Here is a 14,673-nt window from a genome sequence, read left to right as displayed (position 1 = left end):
ATTTGTTCAAAGAGTTGACTTCTAACAAGGTCATGCTTTTCTTGACTAGTGGTTTTCAAAAGGTGGTCTCCACATATTCATGGAGATTCACATTTGCCAAAAGGATATATGCCCAGAGACTGGATGCAGTTATTTTCCAATAGAAAGGAAATAGAGATGGGGCCAGCCCAGCAGTCCATGGGGTGTTAGTGGAGGGGTTTGCAACCTGGGGGTCTGTCATAGAAGCGGGACTGGGGGAGAGCCATTTTCCTGAGGATCTTAAAATCTTAAACAGACTCATATAGAAAGATCTTTTATATTGCTCTTTCAAATAGTGTAGACCTAAGTCATATAGCATGCTCTGCAGTCTTAAATCCCATTATCTTTTCCATCTGTTTTTGCTTACCTGGCTAAGATTAAGAGGCTGTTGCTGCTGGAAATGTGGTCCTGGCCGCTGCTGCCTGTAGGTGATGGCTCCAGATGAGCTCCCTGAAGAGTGACCGCTGGTGGAGGTCACGATGCTGGAGGACTTTGACTTGTAGGAGGAAGAGTGGTGACTGGTGGTGACTATGATGGGGAAAAAAGACAATGATTTATGATGTCATCCCTATCTAAACTTTCAGGCTTTCTCTTTAAGACCATTCTTGAGCTAGGATCCCTCTACACAGTCAGGGTACTCTGGTGGTGGAACAGTCAGAAATTTCTGAGCCAAGAGGTATATTCCATTATTCACTTACAGTGGCATACAACACTGGATCAGCAATTTCAGTTCTCAATGATCCTCTCCCATCCTCCACCCTCGCTCTTGAGGAAAGCCTTAAGAGCACCCAGAGGCCAAAAACAGATAGAGTTTGTCAACAAAAAAGCAAACCTTAAACGCGTTGCAAGTCACTTTGGCAAAAAAAGTAATACGGTAAGTAATTATGATCTAATAAGTAATAATGATAGCTAACTGACACTTTGAATGGCACAGGGATTATTATGCCTGTGCAATCAATGAAAACAATCTTTCAATACTCATTACTAAATTTGAAGGGGGGGGGGGTGGCAGCAGCTAATCTTTTCTAAATTTTTATTACTTTTCCTTTATGCAATTGCACAAGTGGGGAAGCTTCCGCAGCTCCTTTTTTTAGAGGTATAAGGATGAAACTTGCTAAAGCGGTAGAACACATTTACTACCCCCCAGTTTCAGAATGTGGTACTGGTCCATTATCTGTGCGGAGACCACCAGGGGTGCTAGAGAGAGAAGGATTGTCCCATTTATGGGGTGGAGGGTGGGTTGAAGGAGGAAAATCATTTCCCCCTGTTTTCCTGTTATTTCCCCCCACCCATGTCCCCGTCGTAGAAACAAACCTCCTTTATGATATGGGAAAGGGGGGGGGGGCATAGCCAGAAAAAAATGGGGGAAATGATTTTCCTTCTTCAACTTCACCCCCATAAATGGGACAAACCTTCTCTCTCTAGCACCCCGGTGGTCTCTGCCCAGTAAATGGAACAGTACCCAGAAAGTTTCATATATCCACTGATTTTTGGGATTTTAAAAGGTTTTATGAACAACATTTTACCCTGTTTCCCCGAAAATAAGACATCCCCGAAAAATAAGACCTAGTAGAAGTTTTGCTGAATTGCTAAATATAAGGCCTCCCCCAAAAGTAAGACCTAGCAAAGTTTTTGTTTGGAAGCATGCACAGCGCCTGCCAAACAGAAGACCAGAGCATGCAGGATCTGTAAATGTACGTACCATAAAGTGTTGTACATGGAAATATTGGTAGTAATAAAAAAATCTTGATAGGATTCACAGTTTGTCTGGTTATGCTGGTTTATGATGACAACTACCGTACAGTATATAATAAATGTTCATTTTTTTGTTCAACAATAAATGTGAATTCTTCTTCATGGAAAAATAAGACATCCCCTGAAAATAAGACCTAGCGCATCTTTGGGAGCAAAAATTAATATAAGACACTGTCTTATTTTCAGGGAAACACGGTAAAAAAGCAAACTACAAGAGCTATCTCCTTGAATTTTTATTTTCAATGATACAACATAACCAGGGCATCATTCCCGCCAAGTTTCAGAAATATTTGCACATCCATTGATATTTACGGAATTTTAACCAACATAAACTTAACAGTACTATTTCACTGGAAGACACCAAGGGGCCCAACCCACTTCTGCCAGGCAGGAAAAGTACAGTCAAAGCACCCCCAACAGATGACGACGATGATGATGATGATGATGATGATGATGATAGGTAGAAGAAGAAGAAGAAGAGGAAATCTACTAGTTACTGCCCCTCAGCTTTACCTACCTCACAGGGTTGACTCAACTTCCAACAATCCCCTTTTATCTCAAAATCCCATTAAAACTTTCAGGGAGGAATTCTGGGAAATGTAGTTTTGGAAGGAAAAGACCCCTGAGCCAGAGAATTCAAATGGCTCCTCCCTAAACTACATTTCCCAGAATTCTGCTCACATCAGAATGCTGGGGCTGCCAGCATTAAAACCTCAATGTGAGTGTGGTCTCTGCCTGTCTCTCTCTAGGCTGGCCATGCGCCGGAGGGGCTTCTTTCTTGCCCGGCCATCCAGCCAGACATCCCTCCTTCTAATCTGTTTGTCCCGGGCTCCCCTCGCTTCTCCCTTAGGTGAAAGAGTGGGGCTTCTCCCTTGACTCTGGACCCCACCATCCTCTTTGGAGCCCTTTGGGGGAACCAAACCCAGCCCTTTTGGGGGAGAAGCAGCACCCACAACAGAGATCAGGAACTATTTACAAGACTTACATAACTCTTCTGAAAAGTCACAGGTCAGTGTTTTGAATCTTAATTTTTTTGCGTGGATGCTGCCGGAGTTTCTTAATATCATGTGGTATGTATGAGTCTTATGAAATAGTTTCAACATACGATGCACACATGATTTTTTGCACACCCCTAGTGACTACGGATCAGTCTGGTAGAGGGTAAACCCTACAAAACTCACTGGTCAGCACATAATGAAATCTTTATGCATAAAATGCAAGTGGTCTGCTAATAGCAGCAAAGCAAGGGAATTGACAGGATGCAAGAAGACATATTTGTGCAAAATCTCATATTTTACTGAAAAACATTGCAAACTTACCCGGGACTAAGTTATCACATTCTACTAACACCTCACTGGCCTGGGTTTTCAGCGGTGGCACAATAATTGTCCGGGGATTGCCATTGCAATGTGTTTCCGGGACTCCCTTGGCATCATAGGTGTTTCCATTGTTATTTCCTCCACGGCGCTGCGCTGCATAGGGACTGTTGTTGCCAGAGGAATCAGAGTAAGGGGAGTCATGTACAGTTACACAGCTGATGACGTTTTTTCTTTGCTTAGACACCGGGCTGGAAAACAAAACCAATCCCTTCCTGTGTAAGGCTTCCATGCATGTCAGTGTGAAAATGTACATCCGGGCTCCTCTATCAGTGACAGTATGTGTAGTTGACCATCCACATTTATGGGCTTAGCTTTTGCAGATTTGATTATGTGTGCATTTTATTAATCCATTCCCTCCAGTAATCTATAGGTCAATTCTATGGTTAACGTCTGCCCAAAAAAATCCTCAAATTAAATTTTCGGTTGCAACAAGAGTAGTTCAACAGGATTAGTATACTGTTCAATTAAATGGGTCTACTTCCAAAGCAACTAGCAATTGAATTTGGGTTTTTGTATGTATTCTTTTTTTAAAATCTCACAGTTGGAATGTGATTACTTAATTATTTGGACAAGAATTTAACTCTGTGCCTTGCTATTTTATTTTAATTTGTCCAATATAAACATGCATAGCAAATTGAGTCTTCAAGTTTTCACGTGTATCAATTGTCTCCGTTAGGTGGCAGTCTTTCATTATCTTACATCAGAAGGCACTTAATTTTCTTATTATAAGAAGTCCCCAAGTAACAAACAAGATAAGTTTCTGTAGGTTTGTTCTTAAGTTAAATTTGTATGTAAATCAGAACAGGTAAATTTTTAAGGTGTAATTCCAGCCAAAGATAGATAGGTAGGTAGGTAGGTAGATATGTTTTGGATAGCATAGGGAAAGGTTAACACTCTTGTGTTTGCTTTGCAGTCTTTGCCCCTGTTCAGAAGATATTGTCCCACCTTCTGTCCCTGTGACAATTGGATTTTGAAAAATTTGACTTGTTGTGGAAACAAGGATTGGTGATAAAGCTTCAGTGGAGACGTCTTTTCCCCATGACAACTTTTCCAAGAGTGAATTTCCCTTTCGAGGGGTGAAACCCACAAAATATATTTTCCACCTATTGGTACTCTAGAAAACCAAGACCTAAGGCCTTATTTGGATTCAATCTAGAGACTGGATACATTTTCCAGATACACTGGAAATTAATACACTATTGTATGACCGCATATCTGTGGAACTGAGACTTGCAGTTTCATTGATTTGTGTCCAAAAATGTTTTCTCTCTAGGCTTTTTCTCGATCTTCCAGTATGACTCTAGGCCTAGAGCATGCTTCCACTGGATGTTGACCATACAGACATGCTGGAGAACCCAGAAATATTAAGGAGGTGGTTGCTTTTGGTATTTTCGAGGTCCTCCAGTATGTTTCTATAGTAGGCTTCTGCTGGAGGTTAAACACAAGGTCACACTGGAGAACCTAGAAATACTAGAGAGGTATTTTCTCTAAGCAATTGCTAGGCCCTCCAGCACACTTCTACAGTGTGTTTCTCCTGGAAGACACTTGTGTTTCCATTGTAAATCCAGGAATGTATCCCCTACAGATTTAGGGATCATACTGTAAATGTGGATGATTTGCAGACCAAAAATATGATGTCTGCACAAGCTAATCCATAACTATTACTGAATAAGCTTAATTATCATCCAGTACTTAACAACAGAGCCTTTAAAATGCTGATTACCCAAAGGTTATTTATTATTTACTATATTTGTACCCCACCCTTCTCACCCCGGAGGGGACTCAAGGCGGCCTTACAACAGCCAGCAATTCGATGCCATACACACATATATTAAAATAAACAGTTACCATTAAAACCTAGCAATTAAAATATAAATTATTAAAACAACAATTAAAATCATGCCATCCAACTGAATATGGATACCATGGTTGCCTGGTTAAGTTATATAAAGGCTCTATAGTTGTGAAGAGGAAATTTCAGCACTGTACTGTTGGTTAATTTTCTCCCCTGTTCCTCCCATAACAATGACTACTGGAATGGCTCAGATTACAATTATGGATAGCATGGTTAATAGTTAATGTAATGTTTTTAAATGTTTTAATGTGTCTTAAATGCTATTTTAAAATATTTATTTTAATTGTACATTGTTTTAAGGCATTGAATAGTTGCCTATGTGTAAAGCCACCTTGAGTCCTCTTCGGGGTTGAGAAAGGCGGGTATAAATATGGTAAACAAAGAAACAATCAAACATTATCTCTAGGTCCTCTAGGGTGCCTCTATGGTAAATGGTAACCTGCTTCTACATTGTAGACTTAATGCAGTTTAATGTTGCTCAGTGCTTTGGAATCATAGGAGGTCTTTAGCCTTCTCTGCCAAAGAGTGCTGTCTCCTCATCAAACTACCAGGATGCCATAGCATTGAGCCATGGCAGTTAAAGTGATGTCAAACTGCATTATTTCTACAGTGTAGATGCACCCCTAGAAAGGTTTTGAAAATGGTAAAATCCCTTTTTAGAATTCATGGCCACTTACCTGGTGGGTGCGTGCTTCTGCTCTTCCTCCTCGTCCGTGTCACTACTGATGGTGATAACACTGACTGCAGGACTGGGTGTGTCAGGAATGACAATCGTCTGTCGCTGCCGTTCCCGTGTGGTACTGGAAGCCCCATCGCCCCACCCGCAAGTGACAGAGGTGCTGCAGGCAGGGCTGTTATGCACCATGGCACAGCGAGGTGGGGTGTTCTCCTTCACGCGCTTTGACCGCTGCGGAGAGCTGATCGTCTGAGAAGAGGACACCTCAAAGTTGGACACATTTCTGAAAAGAGATAGGAACATGCTAAATGCATATGATCCCACTTTTGCAGTATCTTTTTTTTCATTATTACTTTTCTGTATTCTTGGCCACACATTTGTGTGGGACTTAAAAGAAAAGTCAGTTATGTCAAGGAAGGGAGTACTCCAAAGCTAAACAGGCACAGGATTCCAGGTTTATTTCCTTTAAGGAAGACCTATACTTTCAATCAGCTACAGCTGACTTCAATATTTACACTAGCACTGTAAACTATATTGAGCTTCAAGTTTGGATGCTGCTGTCGTTGTGTGCCTTCACATTGTTTCCAACTTACAGATACTCTAAAGCAGTGGTTCCAACTTGTGGATCCCCAGATGTTTTGGCCTCCAATTCCCAATTCCCAGCTGGTAAACTGGTTGGGATTTCTGGGAGTTGTAGGCCAAAGCACTTGGAGACCCACAAGTTGAGAACCACTGCTCTAAAGTTTTTTTTCTGAGGCTAAGAGTTTGTGACCTGTTCCGGTCACCCAGAGAGTTTCTGTGGCCAAGCAGGGATTTGAACTCTGGTCTCCACAGTCATGGTCCAAAGCGCTAACCCAGACATAGGAATTGTGGGAGCTGAAGTCCAAAACACCTGGAGGGCCAAAGTTTGCCCATACCTGCTCTAATCACTATGTCACACCGGCTCTCTAGCTTGGATGTTACAAATGGCTTATGTATTTATTTATTTCCATGCCATTGATTCATGACAGTTACAGTGGTGTCAAACTGCATTAATTCCATAGTATAGATGCACCCTAAGAAGGTCTCCTGTGTTTTCACCAGATGAACCTCACCAAGAGGACCAAGGGAAAGCCTTCCCCTGAGGATCTTAAGGTTCTGGCAAGCTTTGAAAGGGAGTCTTTCAAATAGTCTGGGCCTAATATGCACATATTGTAGATAATATCCTTTGTAGGTAATGATCAGCCCTTCAAATTGTGCTTGTAAAGAAACCAGTAGCCAGAGGAGTTGTTTCAACGGAGTTAGATGCTCCTTGTCAGCATTTTAGCAGCAGAGCTTCAGACTTGCTGAAGTTCCTGAACCATTTTCAAAAGCAGCTTCACATAGAGTGTGTTACAATAAGCCAATTCTCTAGCATGGTGAGGTTCAGGGGAGTGTTTTTTTTCATCTAGTAATAGCCCCACCACAACCTCTTCAAAGCATGATGGAAAGCTTTCTTGTTGCTATGAGGCATTCATCACTTCCTAGTAAATTATGGTACTTCGCTGCTGAACTAAAATAATATTGTTGGAGAATTCCAGTCCAAATGTACATAGAAAGAGGAGAAGCAGGAAGTTATTTAGCCAGCTGTTCCAAACAATTTTTTTTAACTTTTTTGTCTAAATTCCAAGAGTCGCCCATCTACTGGGGTTTAGGGGGTCAAAATGACTCATTTGGGGGGGGGGTCTTCACTCCTCACTACACACCCTCCCACCCAAATGTTTGCCTCTAAGAAGATATTGAGATAATAATGCCACATGTTAGGTTCTCTGGCCTGATAGGGTATTGATATATTGATGACTGCCGTAACCTCTCCCCAACTTGGACAATTGGGACTTTGCCTAATGATTTTGAAGCAGTGTTGCTTTGGGACACTACAGAAAGTGAAAACAGCACACATTCACCTAAAATAGAGTGAGAAATCATGCTGTGATCTCATGAAAACTGGAGGTGGGCCTGGATCATTCCAAAGATCAGAGAAGCACCATATTTTCAGTACATCTGCCATTTGAAATTTGAGGGCTGAAGGGAATCTAAGGCCCCTTTCACACAGCTATTTACAATCCACATTGAACTGGATTATATGGCAGTGTGGACTCAGATAACACAGTCCAAAGCAAATATTGTGGAATACCTGCCATGATATTCTGGGTTATATGGATGTGTGCCCCTGGGAAGCCACTAAACTCTCCCCGGAAGAACTTCTCACATATTCCCAGAAACCAGGCTGCCTCATACTTGAGATCTTTGAATCTTTCCAGGATGAGATAAAGCATGATAACAGAAGGGTAAAACAAACCAAAACAAAAGTAAAGTTTTGGCTCCAGCAAAAGCATTCTTTAGCTGGGCTTTGTCTCAATCTTCAGTTTGGTCTGAAAGCTAACAAAGGACTAGCTGGGATGTATCAAAGGGAGGGAATTATGGACAACTCACACTGCACCGAGTCCTTTGCATAACAAATGGCTGCACAGTAGCAGTCATGATGCCTGCTGAATACCAATGAGAGATATGGAATATTCTTCTCTCAAAGCACATCAGGCATGTGTATGTAATAACGCCAACCAGAAGCCGATCCAAAGGAACCATATGTCCTGAAAGTGCCTAGTCCGATGTGCTATGATTATCCATTTCCTCTTTCATTAACTGGCCAGGACTTCTGCACTACTTTTCACATGGGCAAAATATTCTTGGAATTTCAACAAAGGAAATAAGGACAGCCTAAGGGAGTGGGAGTGATTGTAAAGTCACTTTAAGATTTCAGCAGGGGTATAGTTATGTGTTAGCGATGGCATTGTCCTCCAATAAACATCCACCCCTCCTCCAATGAAATTGTCCTTAAATCCCTAAATTTCTAGCATTCTAGAGAGATAGACATTGAAAACCATTTATTCCAAGAACTCTTAAATTTTCTGCATTTCCATTCCCTTTGTAATTGTGTCTGCTCCTTTTCTTTGGGTGCCTAACTTCTATTTTCAAATGCTCATCTTACTAAAATGCTAGAAATGTGGGCACTGAAGGAAAATGTCATATTTGTTGGGTAATTGTGCCCACCTTCCCTCAGTAGTTGTACTTTTGGTTCTTTGGCCATATTCAAAGCAGGGCAGATATGCATACTTCTCCATTTTACAAGCTGGATATCAATTCCCTACTATTAAAGGGAATTTAGTGCTCATTAAAAGCCAGGTTTTGACAGAGAGGTCAGTTAAATTTTGCTGACAAAAGCAAGGCAGTGTAGTAATGCAAATGTTTCAAACATCTGTCCAGACAATGTGCTTCAAAATCTACTAGAGAGGGGTTTCACATACATTCAGAAAATTCACTCACGAAATATCCTATACTGTGTCATAGGCCAGAACCTGTGCTTAATGCAGATTGCCAGAAAAAGGATTTGGTCCATTATCTAATGATCTTTCCTTTAATAACTTCACCAGTGTGGTGAGTAGAAACACCCATATTTTTTTAATAAAAATAATCTATTCTTGGATCAGTGACTGCCTGTTGGAAGCATCACTTAATTTGCAAATTTAAGTTAACATTTTCATAATCTGCTTTTCCATGCAGTCTTCAAAGCAGAGCATGATAAACATTGCATAAGAAAAAATATACAATTTATTTAATGATATGGTACATGCCACTGTAGAATAAGATACAGGCTGGGTTTGTACATAATACTAAATTACGTTTTAATGCAGAGGTGGGGGACCTCCAGCCTGCAGGTTGAAAATAGCTTGCCAGGCCACCATGTCTGCCTCCAGTCTTTCCCTTCTTATTCCTGACAAATCAGCTAAACACCACAAAAGAAAGATTTCATTCTTCCTCTTCCAACACATAAACTGGTCATAAAGAAAGAAATCTCTTCCTGGGACCCATTCGTTCACCCCAAGGGAACTGGAGAAGAGAAGTGAAGGCAGATAATGTTGCCTTGTCCCACTCACTACTGTTACTAAGTTACGTACAAGTGAATCTAACTTGCAGAGTCCAAACCTGGCCCCTGGTTTAACATTAACAAAACACAGTATAGCTTGGGCTCAGCCATGCCTGCATTGCCCTCTCTTTAGAACAGTCACAAAGGAAGAAAGAGCACTCTGCTTGTGTTTTTGATTTTAACCATGGTTCAATATTGAATCCCAAGCTCTAAACTATGGTCAATCTTGACTTTGGTTTCTTGAAACAATCTAGTTTCATAACTTACAATTTAGTGAGGACAAGAGAGAGAGCCTTCTCAGTGGTGGCTCCCAGCCTCTAGAATTCCATAGAAAACTTGCCTGGTCTTCTCCCTGCTCTTCTTTTGTCATCAAGGAAAGATTTTGTTTGTTTATTTTACTAGGCATTCAATGTGCAATTGCTCACCAGAAAACTTCCTATTTAGCAGCTGTTTTGATTTTTAACTTTTATAAGCCTTTTAAATGATTTCAAAGCTAAAAATTTTGATTGTTTAAATTTTTTTGTGTGAGAACTGTTTTGGGCCTGTCCCACTCAGGTAAAAAAGGAAAGATAGATATGAAATAAAATTATGTAGGCAAGAAACAATAGATAAACTATGGTTGATACAAGTTTGGACGTCACAACAAATTGAGCTTCAAAAGAGTTACTCACAATTGGTATACTCCTCGCAAGGAGAAGTATACAAACCCAAGGCTGGGTTGCTGTGAGGTTTCCAGACTATATAGCCATGTTCCAGAAGCATTCTCTCCTGATGTTTCACCTACATCTATGGCAGGCATCCTCTGAGATTGTGAAGTCTGTTGGAAGCTGGGCTGTGGGGCAGGCTGGTGAGCAGCCTGCTGCAATAAATCACTCTGACCATGAGATCATGAGGCCAGCCCGTGGCGGGGTGAGCACCCGTCAATTAAAAAATAAAAAATAGCTCCTGCTCGTTGCTGACCTAGCAACCCGAAAGATAGTTGCATCTATCAAGTAGGAAATAAGGTACCACTTATAATAAAGTGGGGAGGCAAATTTAACAGTGGATGATGAAGCAGCTGCTCCCCCCTGTGGCCAGAATCGAACATCCCCTCAGGAGAAGGTTAAATTGCCTCTGCGTCTGTCTCTGTCTCGGTTCTATGTGTATATGGGCATTGAATGTTTGCCCTATATGTATATAATGTGATCCGCTGTGAGTCCCCTTCGGGGTGAGAAGGGCAGAATATAAATACTGTAAATAAATAAATAAATAAATAAATAAATAAATAAGCTAGGCAAGTGGGGTTTATATAACTGTGGAAGGTCTAGAGTGGGAGAAAGAACTCTTGTCTGCTTGAGGCAAGTATGAATGTTGCAATTGGCCACCTTGATTAATAATAATAATATCTTATTTTTATATCCCTCCCCATCTCCCCAATAGGAGCTTCAAAGCCTGTCTGCTTCCTGCCTGGGGAATCCTTTGTTGGGAGGTGTTAGCTGGCCCTGATTATTTCTTGTCTGAAATTCCCCTGTTTTCAGAGTTTTGTTCTTTGTTTACTGTTCTAATTTTAGAGGGTTTTTTTTTAAATACTGTAGCCAGGTTATGTTCATTTTCATGGTTTTCTCCTTTCTGTTGAAATTGCCCATATGTTTGTGGATTTCAGTGGCTTCTCTATGTAGTTTTACATAGTGGTTGTTAGAATGGTCCAGCATTTCTGTGTTCTGAAATAATATGCTGTGTCCAGGTTGGTTCATCAGGTGCTCTGGTATGGCTGACTTGTTGAATTAGTCTGCAGTGCCTTTCATGTTCCTTGATTTGTGTTGGGGCGTTGCAATTCGAGTTTGGGTGCTGCCCAAGCTTCATTGTCCACATAACATTAGGCCAGATGCAATTAAGATAATTAAAGATCAAACTCATCCCTAAATTTAAAAAATTGAATGATGGGCACATCTACACTATAGTTTGACAACACTTTGGTTGCCATGGCTCGATGTTATGGAAACATGACAGTTGTAGTTTGGCAAGGATTCAGCACTCTTTAGCAGAGAAGTCTAATGATCTTACATAACTACAGCTTTCAAGATTCCATAGAATGGAGTCATGGCAGTTAAAGTGGTGTTGAGCTGCATCAATTCTACAGTATAGCTGCACATTATAGTCTTCCTTCATTTCTAGTTCTCTAGTTTCAAGCATAACAAAAACTAAGAATTAGAGAGCTTGAGCAGACTATACTTTGAGATTTGCGTATCTTTGCAAGGCAACGGCAGCTTCCAAGTGACATTAATTTGCAATAACCCAGCATAATCCGTTGATGCTTCTGCCGTGTCTGAATGATATGATCATCATCTCAAACATAAGGCAAAAGCTATCCTCTGCCATCACATTATCTGTATTTAACTTGATCTGCTATGTACACATATTCAGTGAAGCAGAAACAATAGGCCTTTTAAGCAGCTCAGTATCCCAAATTTTGCCAAGACATCACTTCAGTGGATTTAAACAAGTCCAAATCTTCTGTTGGAGAAGCTTTCCAACCTTCTCTTGGGAAACAGAGCGGAACCTTTTACAATGCGTACAGAGTACAGTCATATCTTAATAGTCAAGAGAAATTGTGGGTCAAAGAACAAAAAAATACTGATACGCGATTCAAACTCTGCCTGTCACCAAAGGAAAGAACTCTATCAAGGAAACTGTTGTAACAGTGGAATCCAACATTCAAATAGGAACCAAGGGAGTTCTGCAAATATCTATCTGTCCGTCTGTCTGTCTGTCTATCTATCTATCTATCTATCTATCTATCTATCTATCTATCTATCTATCTATCTAGTATCTATCTCTATGTTGCTGTGTGAATTGCAACTGTCAATTTTTTTAACTATCCATGTCCTCTTTTAGATAATCTTTCCCATCTGGCAGTATTTTGAGCCTGCTCAGTCCTTGCTGCGTTGAGGGGACTATTGATGCCAGTTTCTTCCCTCTAAAGTTATTTTTAAAAACTTATTTCTGAAACCTCTGGGGTTTCCTTAAGCATGCTGAAAGGTTTCTCTTGTTTCCTAGGGCTGATTTGGCAGACAGAATAATCATAATTCAGTACCGAGGTAGCTGTGATGTGCAAATCACTCAAAACAAGACATCAAATTAACAGGAGAAACTGCGGCTGCGGGAGCTCATTCCCTGATGGCAGCGACTTTAGAAATGACATAGACTTGCACCAAATCTAGTATGACTGATTCCTGATTACCCCTCACTGTATAGTTTTTACTTGGACTTTTCTACAACACATTATATGCTTTGCTTGCAGAAAGCCTTAGGTTTTATCTTTGGCATCTCCAGGCAGAGTTTGGACAACATTTCTTGAAATTTCACTCATCCCTGTCCCCAATTTATGATTTATATTCATTACTTTAATTTTCAAACACAACTAGTAAACAAGTTAATCACCACTTTCTGTTAATTTAATTTATTCCTTTGTGAGTGATTCATGCAGCTATTTTTAGTAACTTTTGGGGTATTTTTAGTCTTCTGAATGGATTTTTACATTTCAAACAAACACATCCGCAATGCATTAATAACTATTCACATAACAAATTAAATTTATGGCTTTCCACCCAGTAAATTATCTTTAATGATTCAACCTTAATATTCCTTGCTGGGAAAGGTGATTTTCTGAAATCCTGGAGACTAGCTGTTTATTGGAGGTGACAATACTGAGCTCTTAGTTCAATGGACTTATTTGGTGTATGGCAATTTCCCATATTCCGATGACTCATCTTGAAAGCTGTTGCACACATTACGTAGGAAAACACAGGTCTGCCAATGAGTCAGTCATGGCTCCCCGATAAAATTGCTATATTCACACTTTGCATTCTGCATCTAAAAATATAACATGTAAAGAAGACCTATTCACCCATTATAATTTTAGTCGAGCACTTAGAAGTTGAAGTGTGAATGCAACTTTGGACTGACTCATCTGGAAACATCTTTAACAAAGTCTATGATAAAGAAGATTCTTTTTACAAAGTTTGTAATGCTTGCTTGGCCCCTTTTTTTCCCTCATCCTCCGTCTAGTTGGAAGTATTTTAACAATATGAGGAGGAGAAAGAAGAAGATTAAAGCAATAGAGACTTTTGGTGCCAAGCTGCAGCAATATGCCTGCATTAACAGAGAAATAAAGCCTGCACTATAAAATAATGAGATTCTATTCTAATTGTGATCAAGTACAGAACAGTAGTTTGAATGTTGAACTAGGACTCTGGGAGACCATGAAAGCCTCCTGGGTGACCTACAGCGCATCACTCTCTCTCAATCTTAAGACAAAAGCAATGGCAAACTATTCTGAACCAATTTTGCCAAGGAAATTCCATGATAGGTTTGCTTTAAGGTCATCACGATTCTAAGGTCAGCTAAAGACAGAAGATGATCATAGAGTTGCACGAGAAGACCTAGAGATTCCTAACAAAGTTTCGTCCTAGGTTAAAAAATGTGCTTTTTAAATTTCAGGTTTTCCCACTTTTGTGGGAATTCTGAGTCCCTAACCAACAGATGTGAGGAGGTGACTGTACCTGTAATTGTATTTCCTGGGATGTCCTACCTCTGCTTATAGCAAAAGGAAACCAAGGAATTCAGTGGAGTCAGTCACACCCCTTAGTGCAAAGGGCACTGTGGACAATGACAGATACCTTTCTTGCCTCCTTCCTCCCCTGCCTCCAGTGCATACCTTGCTGATGACTGGTGCTGTTTGCTCTTCCTCGAGGAGGTGGTGCTGGTTGGCTGTTGCCTCATAACGTGAGCTACACCAACATTTAAGGGCTGAGCTGCTGGAAGGGTGACGTGACTTGCTAAAAGTGCAGGCTGTTGCATGATGGGATTATAATGGCTGCCATGAGCATGCGTATTTCTGGAAAAAGAGAAAATCAGAAATATTCAGATATACACCAATGACAAATGATCCCCTATGCCTAGAAGATGGTATGTGAGGATTTTGGCTGGACCTTGTTTAGCATTTTTGTTAAGTCACTTAATCTGGCCACAGAAAGAAAGGCAGCATACATACACACACACACACACA

At 40.5% G+C, this 14,673-nt stretch overlaps 1 protein-coding gene across 3 annotated transcripts in view; it reads right to left on the bottom strand.

Moving 5' to 3' along the window:
* hipk2 (homeodomain interacting protein kinase 2) overlaps window positions 1-14,673 on the bottom strand; it is a 188,903-nt gene that overhangs the window by 15,174 nt on the left and 159,056 nt on the right. For 2 of the 3 annotated variants that reach the window (XM_003220899.4, XM_003220900.4), the window contains exons 11-14: window positions 14,323-14,502; window positions 5,685-5,966; window positions 3,093-3,340; window positions 386-546 (exon numbers count right to left, since the gene is read on the bottom strand). In XM_003220899.4, coding sequence (XP_003220947.2) covers window positions 386-546; window positions 3,093-3,340; window positions 5,685-5,966; window positions 14,323-14,502 — 871 coding nt within the window. The remainder of the gene's footprint in view (window positions 1-385; window positions 547-3,092; window positions 3,341-5,684; window positions 5,967-14,322; window positions 14,503-14,673) is intronic. The other variant, XM_008110548.3, reaches the window with a different exon arrangement.

The sequence above is a fragment of the Anolis carolinensis genome, chromosome 5 (assembly GCF_035594765.1).
Source record: "Anolis carolinensis isolate JA03-04 chromosome 5, rAnoCar3.1.pri, whole genome shotgun sequence".
NCBI classification, from domain to species: domain Eukaryota; kingdom Metazoa; phylum Chordata; class Lepidosauria; order Squamata; family Dactyloidae; genus Anolis; species Anolis carolinensis.
Note: the sequence above shows the minus strand (reverse complement) of the source record. Positions and strands in the feature narration are given on the sequence as shown.